We start from the raw sequence: 26395 nt of genomic DNA, 5'->3' as shown, positions 1-26395 counted from the left end.
CCACGACACATACGATTGGACAGCAAGCCTCCAACTCTGCGCTTATTCGATTGGAGGAACTGTTAATCATGCGTAGAGTGGGACGAGAACATTTTATGATTTTCCGTGTCATCTTCGTTTTTATCATTTCGCATAATATTAATTGTACATTAACGGGAATTTGAATTATACATGTGAAACATTTGTTTGTGAAATTTTCGAAATGTCAATATTAAAACTATAGACGTCTACCTTTTCACCACGGTGACGTGACGTGCCTTGCGTCGGACTATACCATTATGTCACCCACAACGGGAAAGATTTTGTTGTGACAGCGAAGTAACAACCCGGCGGGGGTAGACGGTAAGGCGCAAACTCTAGCCCTTCTTCCTTTGATTTAAATCAACTTTCCAATTGCCAGACGAAGCTAAAATTTCAAATTCACTTACTTGTTTATATATTAAGCATCACCAACCTGTTCAAATGTTTGTCTTAGTAGATGACAGTTTAACATCCCGGACGTGCAGGTAGCACCGCCACCAAAATATCGTAAGCTAGCGATGTATAGCTATCCCAGTGATTAATCTAGCTAGCTAACGTTGCAAGCTAGCGTTCGGTGAAAGAGAACGAGCTGTTTTAAACTTAGTCATTTTATGTCTGTCGTTCTTCAAGGTGTTGGCTCATCATATAATATCTAGCGTTGAAGCTAACTGTTTTGGTTGACGTTAGCGTTAGCCCTTTTTTCCTGCTGCAGTTGCTTTGCAAAGTCGTGACTATCCGTGTCAGGATGGATGATGTTTCAGTCCCCGGCCTAACGTTATCGTTCACAGTGCTGCTGCTGCTGCTGCATAATCTCCAGATATCTGCGTTAATCAGTTTAAATTGAAATGAGCTTGTCATATCTGTGGGCCTGTGTCCTAATTTCTAGAAAGTCCGGTTTACGATTTTGCAATGGAAGTTTTCTCGTCAATCTCTGCAACGTTATTGCCTAATAATATCACTCATGTCCTGAATCAGCAATAAATTCTGTAGAAATCCCCACATCCAAAATTACATTGTGCCATCGGCAGAGTGAACAATTATTCATATCTTGTTTTTGTAACGTCTTGATGTTTTGTTCAGTCACATCGTTAGCTATGCAAAACATCCCAAAAGCAAACGTTATATGATTTGATTATAGCTCACTTCTCCATAATAATCCATAATCAGCAGAGCATTTTACTCTGCAGTAGCTGTCAAATTACAGATGTGTGTGAATGGGAAAGTCTCTTGTCTAATCTGCTGTCATTCATTGTTGTTTGTTTCCAGGTCATAACATAGGTTACTGTATCTTGGATGAAAAATGGCCTTCAGCAAAGGTTATCGCATTTACCACAAGTTGGACCCACCTCCCTACAGTGTCATAGTGGAGACAAGGACCAAGGATGAATGCCTCATGTTCGAGTCGGGGGCTGTCGCAGTCCTGTGTAAGGAATCATATTTAATTGTACTGTGATGAGAGTTTTAACTCTCATCAAAAAAGTGTCAAATTCAATTTGTAACATTGCTATAAGATATCGTTTAAATACTTTGTATACTCTCACCACAAATATGGATGCTACAAGATATATATTATTCCCTGTAAAGGGATGGAAGTGATTCTATGCTGTGATTACAACACAGGCTGCATTCAATTTAGGGTTTTGGGGAAACCATGGCTGATATTTTTCTCATGTTGCGTTGCTTTTGTTTGTGTTCTAGCGGCAGCAGAGAAAGAGGCCATCAAAAACACATACAGCAAGATCGTTGATGCCTATGGAATCCTGGGTGTCCTCCGCCTAAACCTGGGTAAGCTACAGATTTATATTTTCTATTCAGTGCTCCTTGTTGCAGAAATTTGCTAGGTCCAGTTCTGGTTCTGACCTCCATGTTCATGTGTGACTGAAGTTGCCCTGGTTTGTTGCTGCTTACTTGTAAGCTGCTTTCTTCTGTCCTCTACTTGACCTTGAAGGCTCTTGTTATCACAACAAGGAAAATCTGTGTAAAAGATTAAAGCTCCATCTTAGAGATGGCCCTGGTGGTTTCCTATAAAGGACTAGGACCTAATTTTAATAAATGTTTCGCTTTGCATGTCATCTGAATGCATCTATTAACGTACTGCTTTTTTCCATCTTTTTCCTTACAATCCACCATAAATATATTGAATTCATTCTCACATGTCTTTCTTTTTCACAATACACCACTTTTTCCTCTGCAGGTGATTCCATGCTCCACAGTCTTGTGGTTGTGACAGGATGCAGCTCTGTGGGGAAGGTGCAGGACTCTGAGGTTTTCAGGGTCACACAGACAGATTTTATATCACTAAAGAATGATCCGGGAGATGAAGACCGGATTTCTGAGGTGCGAAAGGTCCTGAACTCGGGACACTTCTACTTCGCGTGGTCTGCCACTGGAATCAGCATGGATCTGAGCCTCAACGCACATCGCAGGATCTTAGAAGACACTACAGATAACCGCTTCTTCTGGTAGGAAGACATTTTACTGTGAAAATCTCTGAAGTAGTAGATATCTGCAGTCTCACATTTGTTGTGAGTGTGTTTGTTAAACTGTTTTTTTTTTATTCTGGATGTGTGAAAATTCTAAGATGTGAAAATGTACAGTTCACACTAGAGTTGTTTGTGTGTTTACAGTTTTGTCTGTATATTTATGAATCAACAGGAACCAATCTCTTCACCTGCACCTGAAACACTATGGTGTGAACTGTGATGACTGGCTATTGAGGCTGATGTGTGGAGGTGTGGAGATCAGGACCATTTATGCAGGACACAAACAGGCCAAGGCCTGCACCTTTTCCCGCCTCAGCTCTGAGCGAGCTGGCACACGATTCAACGTCCGGGGAACAAATGATGATGGACAGGTGGCCAACTTTGTGGAGACTGAACAGGTGATTCAGATCTCTGACAATTTTATTGAATCTCTCCTCTTGTTTGAGAGGTGCCATGATTAAAGCTGACACTAAACCAGCCTGATGCAGTAGTTGCAGTGTGTGTATGGTCTGCATGGCTGTAGTGTCATCAGATACCAGTCAGAGTCGGGCACACAGGACACAGAGCAGGGGGCAGTGAAAAACAAATTCTGGTTAATAGTCTATTTAAACACTGGTTATCTATTGACTATTCAGGATCAAACCTGGTGCGGCCTTGCAGTGAAACAGTATTGCTTCAACATTTTGTGCTGTCACTATATACACACATTACAAAGAAGAATGTAGACCTTCTACACATAACACACTGTCTGTTGTTATGATTTCTCCTTTCCATTTCCCTTCTGTCCAGACAAAGAGGCCATACACGCACGCTGATGTTTTTGCAGCCCAATATTTGTGTTGGTTCCCTGTGGTTTTATTTGTTTAGAAAGATGTAATTACTTTGCACTTTTGTTCTTTTTCTTCTCCTATTGTTTTTGGTTGTTTGTGTTGCTAGTTCAAGTGTCTGCTGTGATTGATATCAATGTTTTCATAGGAAGTATTTTGTCACTCTGTAAATTAACTTCCTCTTGTTTAACTCTTGTAAACAGGTTATTTTCCTGGATGACAGAGTATCATCCTTCATACAGATCCGTGGGTCAATTCCTCTTTTCTGGGAACAGCCAGGAATCCAGGTAATGGAAACTAGATCTATTCCATATAGCCAGCCTTGAATTGTGAATGTGATGTGATATGAAAAATTGTAAAATGGCCTTCATGTTTGTGTACAAGTCCTGACCATTTTGCAAATTCTGCAGCTGTAGATGAGGCTCACTGAGTCTCTACCGATTGCAGAGTGTCAGATGAAGCCTACAGTACACGGAGCAAAACAAGAAACACTTTCTCTAAAATATATTGTTTTTGGTATTTGTGTCTGTTCAGACAGTGTAAGGGGAATTGAACATCTCCTTGTTCTTACACAAGATAAATGAATCCTAGTTTTAACACATGTTGTCCATGCTGTGTTCAGAAAAAGTCCATTAAGGGTGTTTTGTTGAACCTGAATGAGAGGCGGCACCCTAATGGATTGGATGAGAACCCCCATCTGGTATAATCTTCTTTTTTTGTGTGGGGTGGGTGGTGTTCTCCTGGTGCGAGTGCTTTTGTTCTGCAGGTTTCTCTGTGCAATGCCAAAGGCCAGGGGTGAAAACAAAGGTTCTCCCAACATAAATATAAATCCAGGTCCCTACACGGGTACACTACCTGTCCATGAAGTATGATCCTGAAGATCTAAAGCAGGGTCAAGGATCACTACATCAACTTATGTATATTTATAAACAATTATAAACAATGTCATTGGGCTTTATCCACCCTTGTCCTGACATTGCACAGACTGGTGGATAAGATCAGATGTGGGGAAGGTAAATGGTAGATGTAGTGGTTGGTAAAGGGCATTTTTCTGTTTTCCTCAGCTCCCAGACATCTTTGGTCAGGTGAGAGCCTGGTCTGAAAACATCCCTCAACCACTTCCCTTTCAGTTTGTCTGCTGATGTTCTCCAGGCAACTGAATAGGTGTCAATTGATAATGTGGAAGACTGAGCTATTAAATGTGTTAGAGGGCCAAGGGAAGCCAAGACCATATTAGCTACCTATTCAGTCTATAAGATCTACAGTTTAGTTAAAACACAAGGTAGTGGGCTTGGGGTTGTTTTCAGACAGAACTTTAGTCCTCCTGCTTTTAAAGTGTTTTAGCTCCTAGTCCCCTCCACCAATGGTGGCTGTGTAGGCTTACTTTCTCCTCTCCATACTCTCTCATTCTGTGAGCAGGATGTATAGTTTTCATTTTTGTCCAGAAGAAGACAAGTCAGTGTAGTCATGGGGTTATTTAGAAATAGATAGTGCTGTACCATTAAATCCCTGCTAGAAAAGATTTGAATCAGAAAAGTAGCTTGACTGGACTGCCCCCTTTTAGATTAGCAGATAGTCAGTTGTTGTTTGGGTCCAAGACAATCAATTTTTATGGGCGTTTTATGGGAATGAGCTATTAGTCATTACTACAAAATAGGTCACATCTCAGGTGTCATAAGGATATCCATAGATAGACTTTAACCTTTAACAAACACTAGAAAACCTTCAGTTTTGCTTTGTTTATTTAGAAAATAATATTTGACAGCCAGTTACATTCAAATCAAATAGTTGAGAAAATCGTGCGACTAGAAGTGAAATAACAATACTAACTATTAAGTGGCATGAAATATATTGTGGACATAAAATGCTTGTAGTAGTAAATTAAATTGACATTGGAGTATCTTTTTGAGCAATGAAGAGGTTTTGGTTATAAGGTGTGCAGATGTAACCTGAGTCCTGTCAGATGCCCTGTCAGGAAGTTATGAAATATGCATAGCACAGATCTGCTCAACAGTAGAGAGAGGAAGGAGTGACAAAATGGCAGCAGCATGGAGCAAAATGTCTAGCCCTGCCAAACACGGGCCTGTCCCGAAAATGAATGGCCAGTACATCACCGGGCAGAAGGGAGGGTGACGGTATTGTTGATGAAAGGCCATTAGAGATCTGAAAATGAGATAAATGAACGTAGGAAACATTTGTGTCCACAGGCAGAAATAAGTATGGGACAAGTAGAGACCTGCAGTGCAGCAGAGTGAGTAGGTTTCTGTGCAACAGTCACTGAGGTAGTGTCCCTCTAAAGCCTGCCAAGGTGTGGTCATGTGTGGTCTGTACTTATCTCATGTGTTTTTGGTGATTCAGCCCGTGTATAGTGCTCTCAAATTGAAAGAGTCGAGCAGAAGTAGTAAGACATTGAGGAAGAGGAAGAAAGATTTTTTTATCAAAGTTACAACAAAGGTTTTGTAGAGATAGATAAGAAGACTTCTCTGCTGCTCAGTCTCTGTCTCTATAGTGTATCATCTCCCCAAGCTGCCCCTGTGTTGCCCTTATCCTATGCCATCTTTTTTCGCCACTGCAAAGGTCTCACCGTTAAAGTGTCCAATATTCTGTCTTTAATCCAATTTTTACCACCAGGTTGTCTGGCCATCTGCAACATGTGTGTGTTTATAATCTTTATCAAAGAAGGACACAGTGACTCGTGTCTCTTTTGTCGTTTCTGGTTGTGTCTACCCTGCAGGTTGGCTCTCATCGTGTCAAACTCTCAAGGGGATTTGAGGCGAATGCGCCAGCATTTGAAAGGTAATTAAAATGTTCTTTTTGTGTGCGTGTGTGTGCGTGTGTGTGTGTGTGTGTGTGTGTGTGTGTGTATGAGTGTAGCAGATTCCAGCTGCTTTATCTGGCCTCCAAGAGATTACCACTCCTCAGAGGAGAGTCCATAATAGTATGTTTCCTGTAGTTACTGTCTGAACCAAAATGGAGAGAAGATTCCATGGGTCTTGAAGGAGAAGATGTTAATTGAAGTGTGTCCTCGGAGGCAGGTCTGTTGTAAGGAACAGAAAGGACACATAAGTAACAGTCTTTTTGCATCTATAGTCAATTCTTGACTTTTTGCTCATTACTTTTAATAGTGAAAACATTTCCTAATTAAGTTTTTCTCTGTGTGTTAAAGTTTTGCAATTAATTAAATAATAGAAAGTATTGAAATTCATCTTTCATTTATGGCTATTTCATACCAATTGTGTGTTGTTTTATTATGATTATTATCATGCTGCATTTATGGATTAGGTCTTTTATGACTCATGTAACTGGCAATAAAGTAGGGAGAACATCTGGCCGTCAAGACGTGTTATCATGATCCTAATTTTATCTACAATTGATCTCAATGTTTGCCTATATTTTTTATTTGTTTTATTTTTTACAGAAAGTAGCTCAGTGTTTGCAAGTACCAGTTAAGTGCTCACTGTGTTATCAGTGTGATACCAAAAAGTGATTTATATGTATATAAACAAATTACATAAACATTAAGGCTGTGAAGATTTCATCCAAATAAGTGGCACATTACAGATGAAAAGTCAGCAACAAAGCTGAACCCTTCAGGTGGTAGTCATACTGTGTTTAGCTCAGGGACACTTAATCCAGATGGATGGTCACTGAAGTCTAAACCCAGACCTGCTGGAGGAAAGATGATCACCCTAATCACTGTGCCACACCTTGATAGTAACATGTCTGGCTCAAGCCTTATCAACGTTTTGTAGTCACTATATCGGTGTTCGAGATGCTGTGCTGCTCCCTTAGTTCAATGCAGCATGTTACAGGAGGGCTATGAAGACCACCAGTGGTTCTTACATTTTTGTACACCCTGTACTTTAGAAGATGGACTCGACTGCGCTGAGCTCAGTATTCATGTTAAATTTCCCTTTGTTTATTAGTATCTTGTCAAGACAAGCACAACAGACTTGATAAATTAGTCATTTTTTCACACTAAGTAGTTGGCAATGCTACTCCTCTTTCTCTGTATCTGTTCAGATCAGGATGTATGACTCACTTTGGAATATTTAGTCAGTTTTCTGCAGTAGCAACCGATCATGTCTGTTTAAATTCCTCAGATAGCACAAGGCCAACAAGACCACCTTTTTATAAACACAGTAACAGTAGCTGAGTACAGATCTGGTCTGGTTTTCTCTCCACTGAGCGATGCTGCCTTTCCATCCATATCTACAGTAAAGTAAACCAACTGTACCAAGTATCAATCCTCATTGTTTACTTAAAGTATTCCCACAGCTATTTAGGTGCAAGTGTCACAACTGAAGAAAGATTCACCAAAATAGAAATAAGCTGTAGGACATGTACAGCTTTTGAATCCATTACACACAAATATTTCACATTCACATATTTGAATTTAAAAGGTGACGGTTTAATCCACAGTTGAATGCCACTTCTGTCAGTTTTACATCCCAAATGAATCCCAAACATGACGCAGACCTGTCAGTAGTCTAATAGTCCTGTGGAAGACTTATATATGATATGATAAATGCTGGTGCACTACTAGTCTGTGACGTCCTTTTAGACATATGCAATGCTTTATGTGAATGTGGATGTGTTTTCCAGACACTTCACTGCTCTGCGGAGGTTGTACGGTAAACAAGTGATCATCAACCTGCTTGGGAGTAAGGAAGGCGAACACATGCTCAGCAAAGCCTTTCAGGTGAGAGGAACAGTTCTCTGCCCTTCTAACACTGACATGTAAGGATCCTCATTATTTATCTGATGCTTCTAACCAGACAGTAAAAACAAGACCTGCAAGTCTATGTCAACACAGCTGCTCCATTTATTCTGTGTGCAAACCTACACACAGACAGCAATGGGGATTTTTTCCTCTGGAGAGACAGAGTACACCTTTGTCCTACAGTATTTTCCAGCGTGGGACTGGACACTATTGAAAACACTATCTTTTTTCATACTCACTCTCTGTATTTGCATACCCCAAGTACTGTAACTTGACCACTTGTCAGGTCACATCAGACCCCATCATCTTCAGTGGTCTTGTTGCTGTCACAGAACCACAGAAGAAACTTACTGTCAATCAACTTAACCGTATTGTGTTGAATAATATTTAAGAAGACATTTCCTGGTTAGCCACAGCTGGAAATTCTTTCAGGTGACAAATTGAGCTCTTTGTTTCTATTTTGTTCCATTTTTAATTTGCCAAACATTCAACATTATGCATTAATCCAAAAGTGAGTTCTAGTTCTTTTATTGTATTTATTAAAATTTTAGTAATAGTTTTTCGCATTAATTGAACTAATGATACTTCGTAGGTGCAGTCACGCACCTTGTATGCACAACATCTTCGTATTTCATTTCAGTTTTCAGGGAAGTAAGTCCTCTTCCTCTTTCCATCACTTTCAGAGTCACTTGAAGGCATCTGAGCATGCAGCAGCAGTGAAAATGGTCAACTTCGACTACCATCAAAATGTGAAGGGGGGCAAAGCAGACAAACTCCATAGTATCCTCAAACCCCACCTCAGCAAATTCTTAGAAGAGTGCGGGTTCTTCTACTACTCAGGAGAGACAGGCATCGCAAGGTGAGAAGTAAATACAAACAATAAGGACTATTAAAAGTCATTTTTGTTACTGCCTCTTAACATTTTAATGTCTTATTAGGACTCAGGGCGGGACCATCAGGACCAACTGCCTGGACTGTTTGGACAGGACCAACAGTGTCCAGGCCTTCTTTGCCCTTGAGGTAGGACTTGGACATTGTGCAGTACACTGAAGCATTTTCTCTTGTCCTATTAAAGTCTGTTATCTTCACTGGTGGTGTTTTTAGTCTAACCCCCCCTCCTCCTCCTCCTCCTTTCCTTAGATGCTGCCAAAGCAGCTGGAGGAAATGGGTCTGACAGAGAAACCGCAGTTGGTGGCCAGATTCCAGGAGGTTTTTAGGACCATGTGGTCTGTCAACGGAGACTCCGTCAGTAAGATCTACGCCGGCACCGGTGCCCTGGACGGGAAGGCAAAGGTACAAAAAACTGACCAGACGCAAGACCTCACAATAATTTATAGTTTAACAATAGATACACAATTGGATGTACAACAGCTTATCAGAGCTGCATTTGATGCAGAACCAATGAATTTCAGCACCATAAAAAGGTTATTTAGGAGGTATGGTATATCTCTGCCTGTTATAACAACTTTCTCCCAAATGTTGCTACTAGCTGAACTTGTGAAAAAGTGACATTTGATTGAAGCAAAGTCAGTAAACGTATTCATATTTTAGTATTTTGGAATATATTTGTGATATACTGATTTATCACTTAAATATTTAATTATTTGTATTAAATGTGGACATTTAAGTAACACCTCTGAAATTGACAGTCTTAATAAACATTTGTAAGTGATAAATACTATTATAACTAAAAAGAAAAAGTTTTAACTAAGTCAAAGTCAAATTTCTATAAAAAAAAAAAAAAGTATTTCCCCCTTGAATAAAACATTTTATTCTTATTATTTTCATTGGAACATCTTGAGAGAGGTTCTCTCTACTATTGACACTCACTATGTACTGTCACAAGTGAAGTGTCACACTTGACCAGTTCATCTCAGATCAAGTTTGCTCACTGCAGCCTATTAGATGAACAAGTCATTAAAGGGGAAACAGAAATTGTACAAACACCACTATTGTGTAATAGTTGTTGTTGGTATTAAACCATAAATCCATAAATGGCACAAAAAATGATGGCTAGTTATGCATTATGCATTAGAGTTCTGCATGAACATTTGACTGAGTTGACTCTGTGTGTATAACTGTGTGCTTCAGTTTCTTAACTCTTGTGTGCTATCTCTCTCTGCTGTCCTCTGGACCTCTGTACCTGTGTGGTAAGTTAAGAAGCCAGTCGATGTCATTTTTGAGTTGTGGGTCTATTTCTGGTGTATTACTGATTTCAGTGTCTGTGGGTCAAAATGATGATGATGATGTTGATGATGCAGGATGGGGCAAAAGGGACCTCCTTTTTGAATAAAACATGATTTTATTTCTCCTGAGGAATTCGGGTGATATATACTGTCTCGACCTGAGAACTCTTGAAAGCTCCAAGGAGATCTCTCTACTGGTGTACAGAAATCTTGCTTAATGGAAAACAAATTGAAATACCAAAAAAAAAAAAAAAAAAATCATTGCCAATTTGTTGAGTGAATATTTTATTTTCTACAGCATCACGTCCTTGTACGAAATGCTGCAGAAATCTGAATCCGCTGTCTTGATTCGATTAAGTGAGAAGAATCAAACCAAAAATATCACCATATGTTTACGAATCAAACCAAATCACGTACCACCAAAATCTGCTTTGATTCCGCACAGTCGGTTAAAAACAAGTACATTATTAGGATTTCTCTGAAGTGTTATCCTTTTCTCTTTCTCTCTTACATGGGTGGAGTGAAAAGTAAAGATGCCTCTCACTCTTAGTATATAGGTAATAATTAAGTTGATTTTCTCTTTAATTTTGTGTGTATATCTTTTTTATAGGCGGGGAAGTTAAAAGATGGAGCTCGCTCTGTGACGAGGACCATCCAGAACAACTTCTTCGACAGTTCGAAGCAAGAGGCCATCGACATCCTGAGGCTGGGCTCCACACTCAACAGTGATCTGGCAGACAAAGCTCGGGCCTTGCTCACTACTTCTAGTCTTTACGGTAATTACTTACAACATGGGCAATATGATATATGTTTATAAGTACTGTGACAAATGCAGCTTATTACTTATATGTTGTGCCAATGAATATGTCAACTAATTCTGACCTGCTACCCATACTCTACTCCGAGTCATGTGTGAGGTGTAATCTCCATGTGTCAGCTTCTCTGTCCCAGTTATATTTATCATGAAGAACTGCTCTACTAGCATTATCTCTTAAAAACATTGGTTAACGCGCCCTTCTCTCCCTTTTCTCCCCCCTCCTCTTGCTCACAATGTTAGTCACTGAGCCCGTCTTACAATCAGGTATAGTAACTGAAAAACTGCCCCCAGTGGATGGATCTTTTCAAACCCCTGTCATATAGTTGTCCTACCATATGTGTTTGCTATTCATCATTGTTCATTCCTTTTTATATAATTCAATGTTGGCAGTGGTTTAAGCCTCTGTCTGCTTGCATATCATCTGGCTTTTGCAATAAGAAAGAAAGAAGATGCTGAATGAATTTGGCAATGAAATCTGAGTGGACAGAAATCAACCATTGCCAAGGTTGATTATTTTAGTGTTATCTGTATTTCAGCAAGAGTTTATGATTTACATCCTTCCTCCCATGCCCCATCCTTCGGAACATTGTTGTGATCTTCCTCTGTTGTGTTTAGACATTCCCTTCATTGGTTTTGTCGTTTTTTATTCGATTCCTCCCCTTTTTGGTTTCTGTAAATGCTGCCCCTCCCACAAACACACACACACACACACACACATGTAAACAATCATTTCTCACTCTAATCCTAATCCTGTTCCCTCCGCAGCCTCCCCCAGAGTATTGCTGGGAATGTGTCAGAATTTCCATAAATATACGCGACCCAAACAGATCCGGGTATGTGTCGGCACCTGGAACGTCAACGGGGGTAAACAGTTTCGCAGCATCGCCTTCCGCAATCAGACACTCAATGATTGGCTATTGGATGCTCCAAAGAAGGCTGGGCATCCTGAGTTCCAGGGTATGTTTGTGTTTATTTATCTAGTGGTAAATGTCATCTTTAGAAATGATGCTACAGAGGGTTTGCTGTTATTTAGTAGATTAAACGTTTCATTTGTTTAGGTTTGGTAGTTTGAATCTGGGAATATATAGACAGGAAAAAGAATATAAACACTTATAAACATAACATCTTTTCATAACTACGTCTCAGGCACTGTTTGGCTTTAAATCCACAGAAGTAGATAATCAAACAATAATTAACATAGCATACTCAGGAATTGTATATATAATTTTTTTCAAATAGGTTAGGAGTAATAGTGTAATAGAGTAATAGTTCATTTTCAATCAGACACTTCAGTTGAACTTTGTGTAATGTTTCTCTTCACTACAGACAGCAAAGCCAACCCCATAGATATCTTCGCCATTGGCTTTGAAGAAATGGTTGAACTGAACGCTGGAAACATTGTCAGCGCCAGGTATGTGCGCAAGATTGCAGCCTGAGATCACTAACCTGTCTTTGTCAACCACAAGAGTTAATTCAATACCAAAGGAATTGCACATATGGGATACGTAGTACATCTGGTATTAACTATCTGTACTCTAGCTGCAAAACAAGAGTTGGTTTCAACTCAAGAGTTGAATTTTCAGTTGAGATAAGATTTGTAAAGAACAGGAGCTGGACTTCTTTGGCCTGATCAGAAAAGGCTAATATGACTCACCCAGATGAGACGTTATTATTGTAGAATAAAGAGGATTTCTTTAATGTGACTAAAATTCAGTCTGACTCACTTTATTTTTTTTGGATTTTGACACATCTTTTTGTTGTTCTCTCAGCACCACTAACCAGAAACTGTGGGCAGCTGAGCTACAAAAAAACCTCTCGCGGGACCACAAGTATGTGCTACTTGCTTCAGAGCAGCTGGTGGGGGTTTGTCTGTTCGTTTTCATCCGTCCACAACACGCACCATTCATCAGGTATGAACTGTACACATTCTCATTAGACACTTGTATCATTATACTGTAAATCACTGCATATCACAGTGGCCTTACCCAGAATTATATGTAGGCTTACTTTATCTATTGTGTGTTTAACAATACAAAATTTATAATTTTAATTTTTTTTTTTTTTGTATCAGTGAAATTGTGGTAACTCGTATTATTCACTATGCTTTCTAGGGATGTTGCTGTAGATACAGTAAAAACTGGAATGGGTGGAGCTACAGGCAACAAAGGAGGTGTGGCCATCCGTCTGCTGTTCCACACCACCAGCATCTGCTTCGTCTGCTCTCACTTCGCTGCCGGCCAATCACAGGTCAAGGAGAGGAACGACGACTACAACGAGATCACACGCAGACTCACCTTCCCTATGGTAATAACAGTGACATTAACAAATGAATTTCAAAACTGATTTTTCCATCCATGACGTAAGCATAACGGCATCTGTTTTGTCCCCCAGGGTCGTCTGCTGTACTCACATGATTACGTGTTCTGGTGTGGAGACTTCAACTATAGAATCAGCATGCCTAATGAGGAAGTAAAAGAGCTAATCAAACAACAGAACTGGGACGCCTTGACAGCTGGGGACCAGTTGTTCGATCAGAAGAATGCTGGCTTGGTATGACCTACAGCAGTAGTAACTAACCTGTCAGTGTATCAAAACATTAAGTCTGGGTTTTAAAAGAAAATGTCATCAATAGGTGTTCCGTGGATTTATCGAGGGGAAGTTGGATTTTGCTCCGACCTATAAGTATGACCTCTTCTCAGAGGATTACGACACCAGCGAGAAGTGCCGCACACCAGCCTGGACTGACCGCATACTGTGGAAGAGAAGAAAGTGGAACTTTGAGCAAACAGGTGACATTACCAATCTAAATCTAAGACCTCTAGACTGAAGACAATAGCGGTTGAAATGTGTTTCAGGCGTCCTTCTGTCCTGCTTGTCTTTTTTCATCCTACACTTTTGTATGATTAAATAAAAAAAACTAGACACACACTGAACACTTAATCTGTTTGAGTGCCTCTGTACATATTTGCTTTTGTTCATGTTTTGCAGCTGAGGAGATGAATGTAGTCGGAGCAGCTTCTACATCTGCGGAGAATGAGGATGATCCAGACAACCCCTGGAGCCCTGGGACTCTGAAGTACTACGGCAGGGCTGAGCTCAAGACCTCAGACCACAGGTAACTAAAAACATATATCTGTAAATGTGGAATGAATGAATATTTAAATTTCACCACACCCTCTCACATCTAATGATTGGACCCAACATTTGTGAAACTGACTGATCACATAGACGATACTTCTGTTACATTGGGTGTTTCCCTTTAGTCAAATATCACCGCCATTAAGGTCTTCATTCACCTTTCTCTCCTGTCTGTCTCCAGGCCTGTGGTGGCAGTAATAGACGTGGACATCCTGGAGGTCGACCCGGAGGCTCGGCATCAGGTCTACAAAGATGTCATCGCCCTACAAGGGCCTCCAGATGGTACTATCCTGGTGTCGCTGTGCTCCTCCGGTCCTGACGACTATTTTGACGATGCACTCATCGACGAGCTGCTGGACAAGTTTGCTAATTTTGGCGAAGTCATCCTCATCAGGTGAGCCGAACACAGACAGTAATGCATGACCTTCAGACGTTACACTGGAACTACAATGTGCTTGTTTATGTAGGTTTGTTGAGGAGAAGATGTGGGTGACCTTTCTGGAGGGTTACTCTGCTCTGGCTGCTCTGTCTCTCAGCGCTTCCACTGTAAGTCATCACTTATTTGTATAAATTACTTCTCATCTATTAAAATGTTCACATAAATCTTAATATAATGAAAATTGTCCCCACTCCTCTGTTCGCTCTGTCTCTTGGTTACATTGTAGGTCCTTGGTAAGGTGATTGACATCCGTCTAAAGAGTCCCGGCTGGATTAAGAGTCTGGAGGAGGAGATGAGTGTGGATAGGATCTGTGGAAGCATTCCCACCTCGGCCAGCTCCACCCTGCTTGCAGAGGACACAGACGTGGGCGACGATGATTATGATATGGAAGGTGAGGAGGGATGGGCAATAAATCCCAATCTTAATCCTCAAAAATGTGGATACTATGAGTTCCAATTCCAATACATGGAAGTCTGTTGGGATTTCCAGTTTCAAAGTGTTGTATTCCTGCCCTCTTGTCTGTATTAGGTGATGTGGATGAGGAGGTGGAGGAGATCCTTCCTCAGCACCTGCAGCCTGGAGCAGGCTCCGGCCCTGGTTCCTCCCCTCTTCCCTCTCCCCGCGGTAGCCCTTGTCCCTCCCCTACACATGGAGAGCCCACAGCCCCCAGCAGGCCCAGCCGCTCGGCCCAACCCTCCCGACCATCACAAGGTAAATACACACATAACATACTGGATGCAGGTTGTATGAACTACAGTCCAATCATTTGCCCTAGTTTCAGTCTTTGCCTGCCGGGATATAAACTGTAATTTTGTTCTGTTTGTAATGCATGGAAACAGATTTAAGTACATCACCATGCAGGGACGAATCTCCAGGTAAAATATGACGTGAGATGATGTGTTCTGTGTTTAGTATTAGAAGGCTTGTAGTGTATCTTTAAGAGGTTCTTGTGCCCCTTTCCCAGTTTAAGATTATTTTTCATGTGTGTGGCCTTTTACAAGCATTTGCATGTTTTTATGGTTAAAAAAAACACCTGGTTACAGCTGTACAAGCTACGGATACAACCTCTCACACTGACCTGAAATGAAATGAGTGAATGTCACCATTAAATTAATAGTTTTCCTTTAAAACTGTGCAGTAGATTTATGTTTTCTCTGGTCAACACTGAATGATCGGAGTGCACAAAAACAGCTGTGATTGAGTGTAGGAATCACAGTGTAGTCATAGGATGATAAGAGATGTTTGTCTGTTTGATTCTCAGAAGTGGGGCATAGATTTTGATTTTATATTTGACCAGTGTGATTTGAGAAAGAAAAGAACCAGTTCTGCTCTCCTTGTGAGCTCCTCTGTGATTAAAATTATAAAAATTGAAAAGCATTTCCTCAAATGACTCCCTTTATGAATTTGCACCTTTTTTAAATTTCTGTTCTCCAGGGCCTCCTGTAGACTTCCAGCCTGGTGCACCTACATCTCTAGCCCTGGAGCCAAAACGCCCACCTCCTCCTCGTCCCAACGCGCCCCCAGCCAGACCAGCACCCCCCCAACGCCCACCACCACCTTCAGGTAAAGTGTTCTCTTTAACCTTTTTGAACATACTCAAAGCCTCATTTTCTGACATTTGTATCACAGAAATTTTACCTAAATGAAGCCATACACCGGAAACATGAATATTTCTTCATGGTATGAGATACTTTAGTCAGATGTTAACATTTCTACCTTTATCCTACTGCTTCACCTCATTCCTGAAGGAGGCATGAGCCCCCTGCCAGTTAGAAAGGACTCTGCAGGTAAAGTAATTGCTGTGGAACTGTGTGCTTACATGCTTACAATCCTGAAGCAATTAAAATAGTAGCTGCTATTCACCATCTGACACTACACACAGAGAGGCATGTTGCACTATATCTGTTTTTAGTGTATGGCAATCCAATGCTCGTTTCAGCCCAGTCAGTGTGCTTTAAACCAATGAAATGTTCATAAATCATCAGTGTTGGAACCACTATGATCTAAAATGAAAACACATAGCCAGATCATAATTTTATAGACTTAGCAGCTTTTGTGGGTGGGCAGGGAGTGCAGAGCTACAAAGGCTGTATGAAGTATATATGGTATAAATAAGATCATGTATGATCTTTTTTTAACATGTGGCTCAGGAGGTAGAGCAGGTCGTCCTCCAGTCCTTGGGAAAAATACTGAACCCCAAAATGGGTGCGTGAGTGTAAATGGGTGAGTGAGCATTAGAAACATTGTAAAAGTGCTACATGGCTCCTGATGAGCAGGTTGGCAATCTGAGTATGAATGTGAGTGTATGTGTGTGTGAAAAAAAGGGGAATGTTGGTATGTCTTGTAAAGCACAAAACGATAAGCATCAATAACCCAGTGAAGCACAACAGTCATAAAGGTGTTAAACGTGTTAAACCTGACTTTGCACTTGATATTTGACATTTGACAGTTAGTTCACTGGAGTATTTCAGGCAATGCATTATTCTCTCTTTGCTTGTCTCTTTGATTTAGCATCATACAGCCAGCGCACAACACAGAATTTTATATTTCTCATTAAGGTTTTTTGCAGATGATTATAATATACTTTTTCTGTTCGTTAAAGTGTGCCTCGTTGCCAAAATTGTCTACAAACATCAATCTCAGAACACATGAAGTTGATGAATATGTTGAGGATTGGGAGCTACGAGTTGGTGTGCAACCACTTAGCTCAGATTCAAAATGTAATGCTTCTTGTTGTCATCATCTAAACCACTCCCCAAGTTCTTGTAGAGAAAATGTAGCTTGCAGTAATACACACAACTGTCCCTCCTCTGTGGTATTTCTATGTGTCCTGTAAAAAAGTCTTTTTAACTCGCCTAGACATAGTTTTCCTTATTTGAATTTATTCAATGACATGTGAGTACCTAATTGGACATTTTTTGTCTGGTATGGTTTTGTTATGTCCCTTGCTGTTCTTGATTTTTGAAAATATTGTGTCCTCTTTGACTTGAAGACTGTGGTGTGTGTCCCACCCCACTGCTTGATAGGAGAGGCAGTGAAGGAGTGTACTGGCCAGGTGGTTTCTCTTTAAATGTCATCTGATCCCCATAGACTTAAACCCTCATCATCAATGTCACAGATGCTTTTGCTTTGACATTGATGGTTTACTGTTGTTGACAAAGTCTGCATCGTTGTGGGTTATCTTAGTCTTAGTGTTTGTGTGAGAGGTGTGTTTGGTAGCCTGTTGTAGATGCAAAATAAGCAGGGAATACAAAAGTCCAAAAGTTGAATTTTCACAATTTAAGATGGTGTTTTTAAGTGGAGTGCATCATCATTTATTCTGGGCTGAATAAAACAAAACAAAAAGAAAGGTAGGCATTTTATTTAATTATATATTTTTTTATTGTAAACATTTACAATTGAGTCTGAAATATCACAATTTGTTCACAACAGTGTGCTTATCACAAAAGGGATAGTTTAATCATTCATTCTCATGATAATCAAGAGGAGAAAAAGGATACTTCAGGTGCTGACTTATTATGATTAAAAAAATAGTCATTTGATTATTATACTCTTGTTGCATCAGGGTGAGATAATATGTGTTAAATGTAAAATCCCTTTGCGCCAACCTTAAATTGATCTTAAGGTCAGCTGAGCTTCAGTAATCCACTACGATTAGTTGAGACATCCTCCTCAGGCAGGTACACAGCATCACAGCATCTAAGGCTTCACAGCTCTGCTGTATTATTGCCACCACACGCTACTCCTAGTGCTTCTTGTAATGTGTTGTCATTGGGAGCACCTGCCTCTTGTGAGCGGTATTGCATGTTGTGTATAACTATTGTATTTTTGGTTTCCTTTGTGCTGCAAAGGACCAAAAAGCCCTGCTCTTCCTCGTCCAGATGCTGCAGGTGAGTGCCACGGTGTGCCAATGAACACAGATTATTTTACTGAGTTATGTAGGTTTCTAGTTGTGGCATTAATGCCCATCTTTTTGTGTAGTCTCCTTGTACTTTCAGGGAGTGATAAGGGGTGAGATTATCCCTCTGTCTTCTATAATCCTGTGTTATGTGTTAATGCCCTGACACAAAATAAGCCTGTCCCAGGGTGGAGGATAGGGTTTGGTTGGTGACTTGGCCTTTCGTCACCTGACCCGTGTGTGTGTGTGTGTGTGTGTGTGTGTGTGTGTGTGTGTGTGTGTGTGTGTGTGTGTGTGTGTGTGTGTGTGTGTGTGTGTGTGTGTGTGTGTGTGTGTGTGTGTGTGTGTGTGTGTGTGTGTCTCTTTGGTGACTTGTGACTGCACATTGAAGTATTAGACAGAAGCTGACATCTAAGTCGCGTGAGAACATGTTTGCAGGCTCTGAGAGAGGTTTGGCAAACAAAATAGTCAAAGAAGAGGTGTGTGTGTGCTTGTGTGCTTGTGAGCAATGTGGTAAGCAGTTGGCAAGCAGAACAAGGCCTGCCTCTCTTCCACAACTCCTGCAGCTCAGGAATGACTGAGTCAGTCATTCTGTTAAAGCTACTCTTACCTTTGTTACATTTTTACACATTATTTTGTTTAGGTTAAAATGCTGTTAATAAGGTAATAGCACTCTAAAATGTTAGAGTTCCACCAGACATAGAAACCCATCATCATTCCATTCTCATAATATTCTGTGAAAACAAATCATATCATTCAGTCCGAATGATATGATTGGCCGAGCGACCTGCCTGTTTTCCCCCTTCCGCATTACGTAATCGCTCGCACTCCCACCCGGAAGAGAGTCTGTTGTGGATCCACAACATTATAATACATCCATGATCCACGGAGATAGCCGTAAACAGACAGTAGCGACTGACAGCTTCCACCTCCAGCCACTCCCACAGGGAAAAAGAAAACTTTATCAGTAGTGCGTGTTCGCCGGGGTGGAGGGGAAGGGAGTGTGCGGGGGTGGGACATAGGAAGGAGGAGGGGTTGTTGCTGTTCAAGTTTTTTCAAAGTGCTGTGTGAAATGCAAGAAAGGTAAGAGTTGCTTTAAGGTTTGGGATACATTGTACCTGGGTGTTTTTAAACGCAGTGGAAGGTATCCTCCTAATATTTTTTTCATCCGTTTGACCTCCCTTCCTCCTGAACACCCCTGCTTCATCTCTTCTTAGAGGGCACATCCCGTGTGATAAATTCAAAATTGTACAAAACATTTTGTTACCAGATGTACTGTAGCTGGTTTGTGTGTGTTTCAGGTCGCGGTCAGGCAGCAGCTGGAGCTCCTGGAGCTGGAGGTGCTTCCAGACCAGTGAGTTTACAACTCATTCAAAGAACAAGTTTAAAAACTCCTTATTATTTACCCAATTTGTTAATTTCTCACTATTTCTGTTCCCTCGTCACCCTCCAGAATATCCCTCCTCGAGCTGGGGTGATCAGTGTGCCTCCTCAGTCTCGTCAACTTCCTCCATCCCACCCTGGAGCACCCAGACCCATCCAAGAGGTGCATCCTGGAGCCCCTCGACCCATTCCAGATACCCACCCCGGAGCACCACGACCTGTGGCCAAACCAACTGACCTGCCTCTGGGTGAGGAAATGTGTTTTTAGTAATACTGGATTATAGACCCTATAATGTTATTAATATTGGGCAGTGAATTTAAGCCTTTGCTTTAAGCCTTGTGCTCTGTTTCTCCCCTCAGGTCCTCCACCCTCAGGGCCACCCGCTGCAGTGAGACCACAGGTTCCATCACCCATGCAGCCACCCATGCAGCCCCAACCAGCTGCCCCTTCAGTTCAGTCCCAACTCCCTCCACCAATGCAACCCACACTTCCAGCTCCACTCCTGCCACAGCAAGCTGCTGCTCCTAAAGCCGGCCCGCCTCCTGCCTCCGCTGCTGCTGCCTCCCCCGCTGGGCCTCCACAGGGTCTAGCCTCTCCTAAACCCCCGCCACGTTCCCGCTCCTCTCATGCTTTGCCGCCCGATGCTGCCAAGTCTGAGACAGCAGCCCCAGCCACTCAGGTTTGTGTCAACTTCCTACTTCCTACTTATTGAATTATCGGAATTTCAGCAACTGAACATGTATTGAGATTTTTCTACTCACATGTACAACAGTTCATGTTCTGTACATTCTTGCTCAAATTCTGTTCATTACACAAAAAGTTAAATGCAAAATTATGAGAAAATGGAAAATACAGGACAACTGGACCACCTCTTTCTGCTCCTCTGTCTTAGTTGTTTGTTTCATTCTTCCTGCTTTTGTCTCTGATAAATTTGTCTTTCTTTCACAAGCTGGAGAAGCCCTCAGGGTGACAGGTACTTAATATCAAACAACTTTTTTGTCTCATCCTCCATAGCACAACTGTCCTCTACTGTTACAACCCCTCACACATTACACCCAGTAACAACCTCCTCGTCCTCTCTCATTTCATAATTTGCTTTTCCTTCCTTTTACATCTCTCCTTAGTTATTTCAACCTGGTTGTTTTTAGTCCACTGCAAGGCCATGCATTGTTTTGTTCTCACAGAATGAGGCATTATTCGTTATCAATTCTGTTTGCCAGTCAACATTTCAAACCATAAATGACATGGGGGGGGGGGGGGAAATGACGTTAATTGTTGACCATTTTCCCCTCACTCATCCTTTCATATCTGCTCACTGTGTCTCAGGTGCTGAGATTGAGCTCATATGAAATGACTTCATAATTTGAGTTGACATTTTGTTTAATTGGTATTATTTCATTCATTTGTATTATAGTTAGTGATTGTGTGTGGACTGTGATACGTGCATCAGTTAGTGTATTAAATTCAAGACTATACATATGTGTAAATCTCTTAAACCGGACAGATTAAAGGTACCCTGTGGAGTTTTTGACTACTAGTGGCATTATTGAATATGATAAGCCCCCCCCCACCCACACCCTCTGCTTTTTTGGTATCAGCAGGGTGCGTATGGTTGACGCAATACACATTCCTGCAAGCATGTAGTGGATGCAAGCCCTAAAACACAGAGGTGGTGACAATAAACAGCTCAAACATCTAAAACAGTCATAATATGGCTGCATACAAGTTGTTTATTCAGCCTACGTGTGATATCTAAACTGTCATAGCTCTTATCAACAAGATTTGTTTATTAGCAGTATTAGCATTAGCATTATTCCAATGCAGCATTTACACGAAGAGATCTCCACAGGGTATCTTTAAAGTAGGTTCTGAGCTAAAAAAACAAAACAAAAACAACAACTTGTGGTCCATTAGTTACTGAAACACTCCAGTGATGCAGCATTTGTTGCAACTACTGAAGATATATATTTTTTATCCTCCTTTAGACGAATGGACTGAATGGTATACAAGGAGAAGCACAATGGAAGCCCGACCCCTTCGACACCCTTACATCCAACTTACTCTCCTCTACGTCATCTCCCTGGCACACCACCCAGTCCCTGACCAGAGGGTCCTCTCTCCGGACTCCCCCAACCGTTCCTCCGTCTTCCTCCAACACTCTCCCTTCGTCCTTCTCCCTGCAGTCCTCCGTTCGCTCAGACCTGCAGGGACTCGATTCGACCTCGTCCTCCTCCTCGCTCTCCACTCCGTCCCCATTCGCCTCCTGCCTGCTCCCGCCTCCTCCGGTCCCGTCTCGAAGTCGTTCACAGGAGACACTGCGTGCCTCACCCAGCCCCTTCCCGATTGACCCGCTTCCTGCCCGACCCAGCAGCACCAACCCCTTCACTGGCCCGGTAGTGCAGCAGCAGCATCAACAGCGCCGCTCTGTCACACCGGACTTCAGCATCCAGGGTCAGGCACTGAAACCTAACCTTCAGGGGACCATGTCTGCTCTCACTCAGCCACTCATCCCCACCCCCGCTCCAACATCAGCCCCTGCAGCTGCGCCCACAGCCCAGCTCCCAAGGACCATGTCCCTATTTGGACCATCATCCACTCTTAATCCTGCACCTGCCCCTCTCCTCCCCCTCATCCGTGACCCAGCTCCTGTCCCCACCTTGCCTCTGGCACCACCCTCTTCTATCCCACCCACCCTCGCGCCTCGTCGTCAGCCGCCTCCTGCAGGAGGGAAACCAACCCAGCAGTGGGTCACTTTCGATGACACATCAGATTTTCCACCTCTGACCAAAACACTGCAAGCCCCCATCTTTTCCTCCAGTTCCCTAGTGTCCCAAACTCAGACTCAGCCTTCCCGCTCTGGGTTTGACTCAGAGCCGGACTGGTTATCCTCGGCCCCTTCAGTATTCCCAACCCTCCCTCCTCCCATTCCGACTAGAACTGCAACCAGTAACCCAAAGCTCCCAGAAGGACCCAGTGATGGCTGCTTCTTCCCCAGGGAGTCAACAGAAAGATAGAATCACCCTGAATATGTAAAGGGTTTATCCAGATATGTATAGATCTATGATAAATGTGTATATGTGTGTGTGCGTATGTACAAAAGAGGACAGTATTTAAGAAGTATAGACCAATCCCCTTCTGAAAAGCCGAAAAAAGGATTTATATCTCGAGAAGTAACATGAGAAGTTGATGAGCCTAAAGGTGTGTTCTAACTTTACGACGGCGATGTTTGCTTGTTCCCTGATATTAACATTTATTTTAATATGAATCGTTCTGATGTTTATTTTTATTTATGACAGCAAACATGTGCCTGTGTCTACAGTATATAGTTATATAAAGTATATCTATTTGCACAAATCATGTGTGTAACCACTTGTGCAATATCAAAACACATCTGTACGGCCGTGCAGCTCTCTGCATTCATCTGCAAGGTTTCACCTAAATCTGCTACGTTCACTGACACACTGCGGTTCATATCCATCATTTTGACTGATCTGTACACGTCAGAGTGGGATTCTCAGAGTAGAGGGTAATCTATCAGTTTACATGTAGTAGAAGGCTATGCACTGTCGATTTTACATTTGCCACCAAATTTTTGTTGTGTACAGCAAGCTTTGTTTCTGTTCTTATGTGTCTGAGGGGTGCAAATTTAAAAGAAAATGTGCGCTTGCTTTTATCATGAATGTACTTTATGTTGCACTGGGTTTGGTCATTGCCTCGTCGCTGATGCCACAGAGTGAACAATAACAACAGTAGCAACGAGTCAGTGTCACAATCAGGCAATGTGTTTACTGCCGCAAGACTAATGCTCTGTATTATCATCTCATCCACGTGATAGTAAGACCATTTTTTCTCTCTTTACTCAGTCCACATTCCTTGTCTATGAGCTGTTGCGCTTAGCTGAATACATTTTGTAGCTCTATATCTAAACTTATACATAGCAATTATGTATAAATGTATGTTTTCAATATGGAAACTACTTGCTAAATGTACGTATGTGTGTTTGTGATGACCGTATCAGTGGTTTGCACAATGTAACTGATATGCACTGAAACGCTGTATGTGCTCTGTAGGTTGTATTCTTGACCATAGCAGGGTGAGTAAATGATAGCCTGCAGATTGAATAGATGAGAGGGATATTTTTTTTTTATCTTTCCACCTCTGTAGTGTTGTGGTCCTTCTTGATTTATCCAAAGCATCAAACCATTCTATTGCAAATTCAGAGAATGTGGTGTGTGTGTGCGTGCGTGCGTGCGTGTGTATACTTCTGTTACTCTCCAAGTATGAAGATGATGTGATTTGGGTCTGTGGACATGTCAGCCAGCACATGACATGCATTATAATAAAAGGGCACATTTTTTTTAACTTAAACTTTTGTTGATCTCAAAAGTCATGCTTTTTAATTTCTGAGGACTTTACTCTAAATAATCTATCGTTGATACTGTGGTGAGAAGTAACGTGTCGTGTTTGAGGTGCATAAATTGTCTATTGTATTTCAAGGTATTTGTGTTTTGGATGTGAGTGTGTTGGCAGTGGAATACCATTGAGTGATCTTTACCTGAGCTTTTCCCTGAGGAAGCCTTCTCTTTTACATACACACAGTATATTTGCTTACAGGTTTTGAACTAACAGCCGCTGTATTCACCCCCCACATGGCTGTAGCTATGCGTCTCTGCTCTCCAGCCCACCAAAAGCTATGGAGTGGTATCAAAAATGTAAACAATACAAGACAAAAGACCCCCCCCCCCCCTCTGTCCCCCCCACAAAGCACCCACCACAACCTGAGTGAGAATTTTTGCAACACTAATGGAAGATTATTCACCACTTTTGCTAAAAATAGAACAAACCGTCCGTACTGCTCGGCCCTGAATGCATCACCAGATAACCGTTTCCAGCTGACTGTTTGTTGTGTCTCTCTCAGGCGCAATGTGGGCCACATGCCAGACGAAGCTGTGCGATTCGTTGCCTCACCCACAGATTGAATTGTCATATATTGGGTGTCGAACCTTTCTCAGCATTTGCAGACCCCACCTGTGATATCTAACTTCTATAGCTGTTTCCTCCAGTTGAGAGTAATTGTTACAGAGCCTCGCTGATTTTGTAACCATTCATGAGGTATGTGTGTGTGTGGTGATGTCAGATGTGATGTCAGTATTTTTTCCTGTACTACCTACTTCACTCTTTCACTGCTATTTAGTTTTTGTTTTTAAGGTCAGCATCGATGTTGACACTGATGGTAAGCAATAGTTTTGCAAATACAGTCCTCGCTAATCAGATGTTGTTTCCCTTCAGTCTTCAGAAACTATGTAACAGCATGAAATGTCAAGCATTGTGGATGGTTTACTGAGAATATAACATCAGACACATGAAAGTACCAGCTTCTGCGCTATGTTTGAACATTGTGTAAAATAGTAAAAATAATCTTCATTCACTGCACTGAAAGCAGTAGCTATGTAAGCAAGTGTATCAGGTTTGCCTTTGCTTACATGTGGTCATCTCTAAAATGCATTTATTGTGTTTATCCAGATGTGTGCATTAGATGCTGTATCTGCATTACCAGTAGGTGACTAGCCAGCGCTTTGTGTCATGTCATGTTCAAAATTTGAATTTTTTTAGGAAACAAAGTGGCTCCTTTTGTGAGGTTGGTGTCCCTTTTTAATGACTATAATCCATAGTAAATAAGAGTCTGTGTTGTTGAACATATTCTGTATGTATTAAAGAGAAAACATGAAGCGGCAATTCATGTTAATATCCAACGTTCCATATTTTAAGTGCACAGCTGATTGCACATTTATGTACGAAGCAGTTTATGTTGTATGTATGCAAAAATAAATGTAAGTTGACCTGAATGTTGAAGTCTGTCGTCCCTGAATGCAAGCTGCCATCAAATTACACACCATTTTATTACACAAACTTGCCTTTAAATGAATCATCTACTTAACTTAATTGCACAGATATTTGACAGTCTGTTTGTTAATTGAGGTACTTATGTCAAAATTATTTGCATTTTAATTTAGCCAATGAGGTCCTGGTTATTATTTCCAAATGAACAGATAGCTTATAAAGGCTCCTATTTGTTGATGTGGTGGTGCTGGGGTTGTTTGCAACAAAACTAAATGAAATCCATCTTAACCACTGAACTCATCTGTATCAGTGTTTTATTTATATTTTGCCATCAATATGTTCCTCCTTTACTACATTAGTCTACTACATAAATATTAATCTGATATGTGTTTTATACTGAATGACTTCTAACATAATTCTCAAATTCATCTTTATATAACATGACAAGCTTCACCTCCTTTTTTACTCAGTAAATACTCCTAATAAGTCCACGTCATGTTTATTTACAAAACATTGATTTCAAAGAGTTAAAAACAGCAACATATGTATTCAACATGTTAAATATTAAAAAATGAGGAAAAAAACGCTCCACCTCTCTCTTAAAGGTCGGATTTCAGATGTAACCCCCTTTGTAATC

At 41.3% G+C, this 26395-nt stretch overlaps 1 protein-coding gene across 2 annotated transcripts; it reads left to right on the top strand.

The window, feature by feature from the left end:
* Window positions 1–118: 118 nt before the first annotated feature.
* Window positions 119–25763, top strand: synj1 (synaptojanin 1). 2 transcript variants are annotated; one of them, XM_053331281.1, is made up of 29 exons: window positions 119–342; window positions 1288–1445; window positions 1720–1806; window positions 2216–2483; window positions 2677–2902; window positions 3535–3618; window positions 6066–6127; window positions 7937–8033; window positions 8738–8913; window positions 8993–9074; window positions 9195–9347; window positions 10851–11016; window positions 11823–12014; window positions 12384–12468; window positions 12827–12967; window positions 13169–13361; window positions 13449–13607; window positions 13690–13846; window positions 14046–14172; window positions 14377–14589; window positions 14663–14741; window positions 14861–15026; window positions 15164–15346; window positions 15475–15510; window positions 16070–16198; window positions 19835–19887; window positions 19987–20164; window positions 20277–20596; window positions 21903–25763. In XM_053331281.1, the coding sequence occupies exons 2-29, from the start codon at window positions 1322–1324 to the stop codon at window positions 22929–22931; spliced, it is 4965 nt and encodes a 1654-aa protein (XP_053187256.1). In that variant the 5' UTR covers window positions 119–342; window positions 1288–1321; the 3' UTR covers window positions 22932–25763. The 2 variants fall into 2 exon arrangements, with proteins under 2 accessions (XP_053187256.1, XP_053187257.1); XM_053331282.1 differs by lacking the exon at window positions 15475–15510.
* Window positions 25764–26395: the final 632 nt, after the last annotated feature.

This window comes from Scomber japonicus, chromosome 13 (assembly GCF_027409825.1).
Source record: "Scomber japonicus isolate fScoJap1 chromosome 13, fScoJap1.pri, whole genome shotgun sequence".
Lineage (NCBI taxonomy): Eukaryota > Metazoa > Chordata > Actinopteri > Scombriformes > Scombridae > Scomber > Scomber japonicus.
The sequence above is the reverse complement of the archived record's forward strand: the minus strand, read 5'-3'. Positions and strand labels throughout refer to the sequence as shown.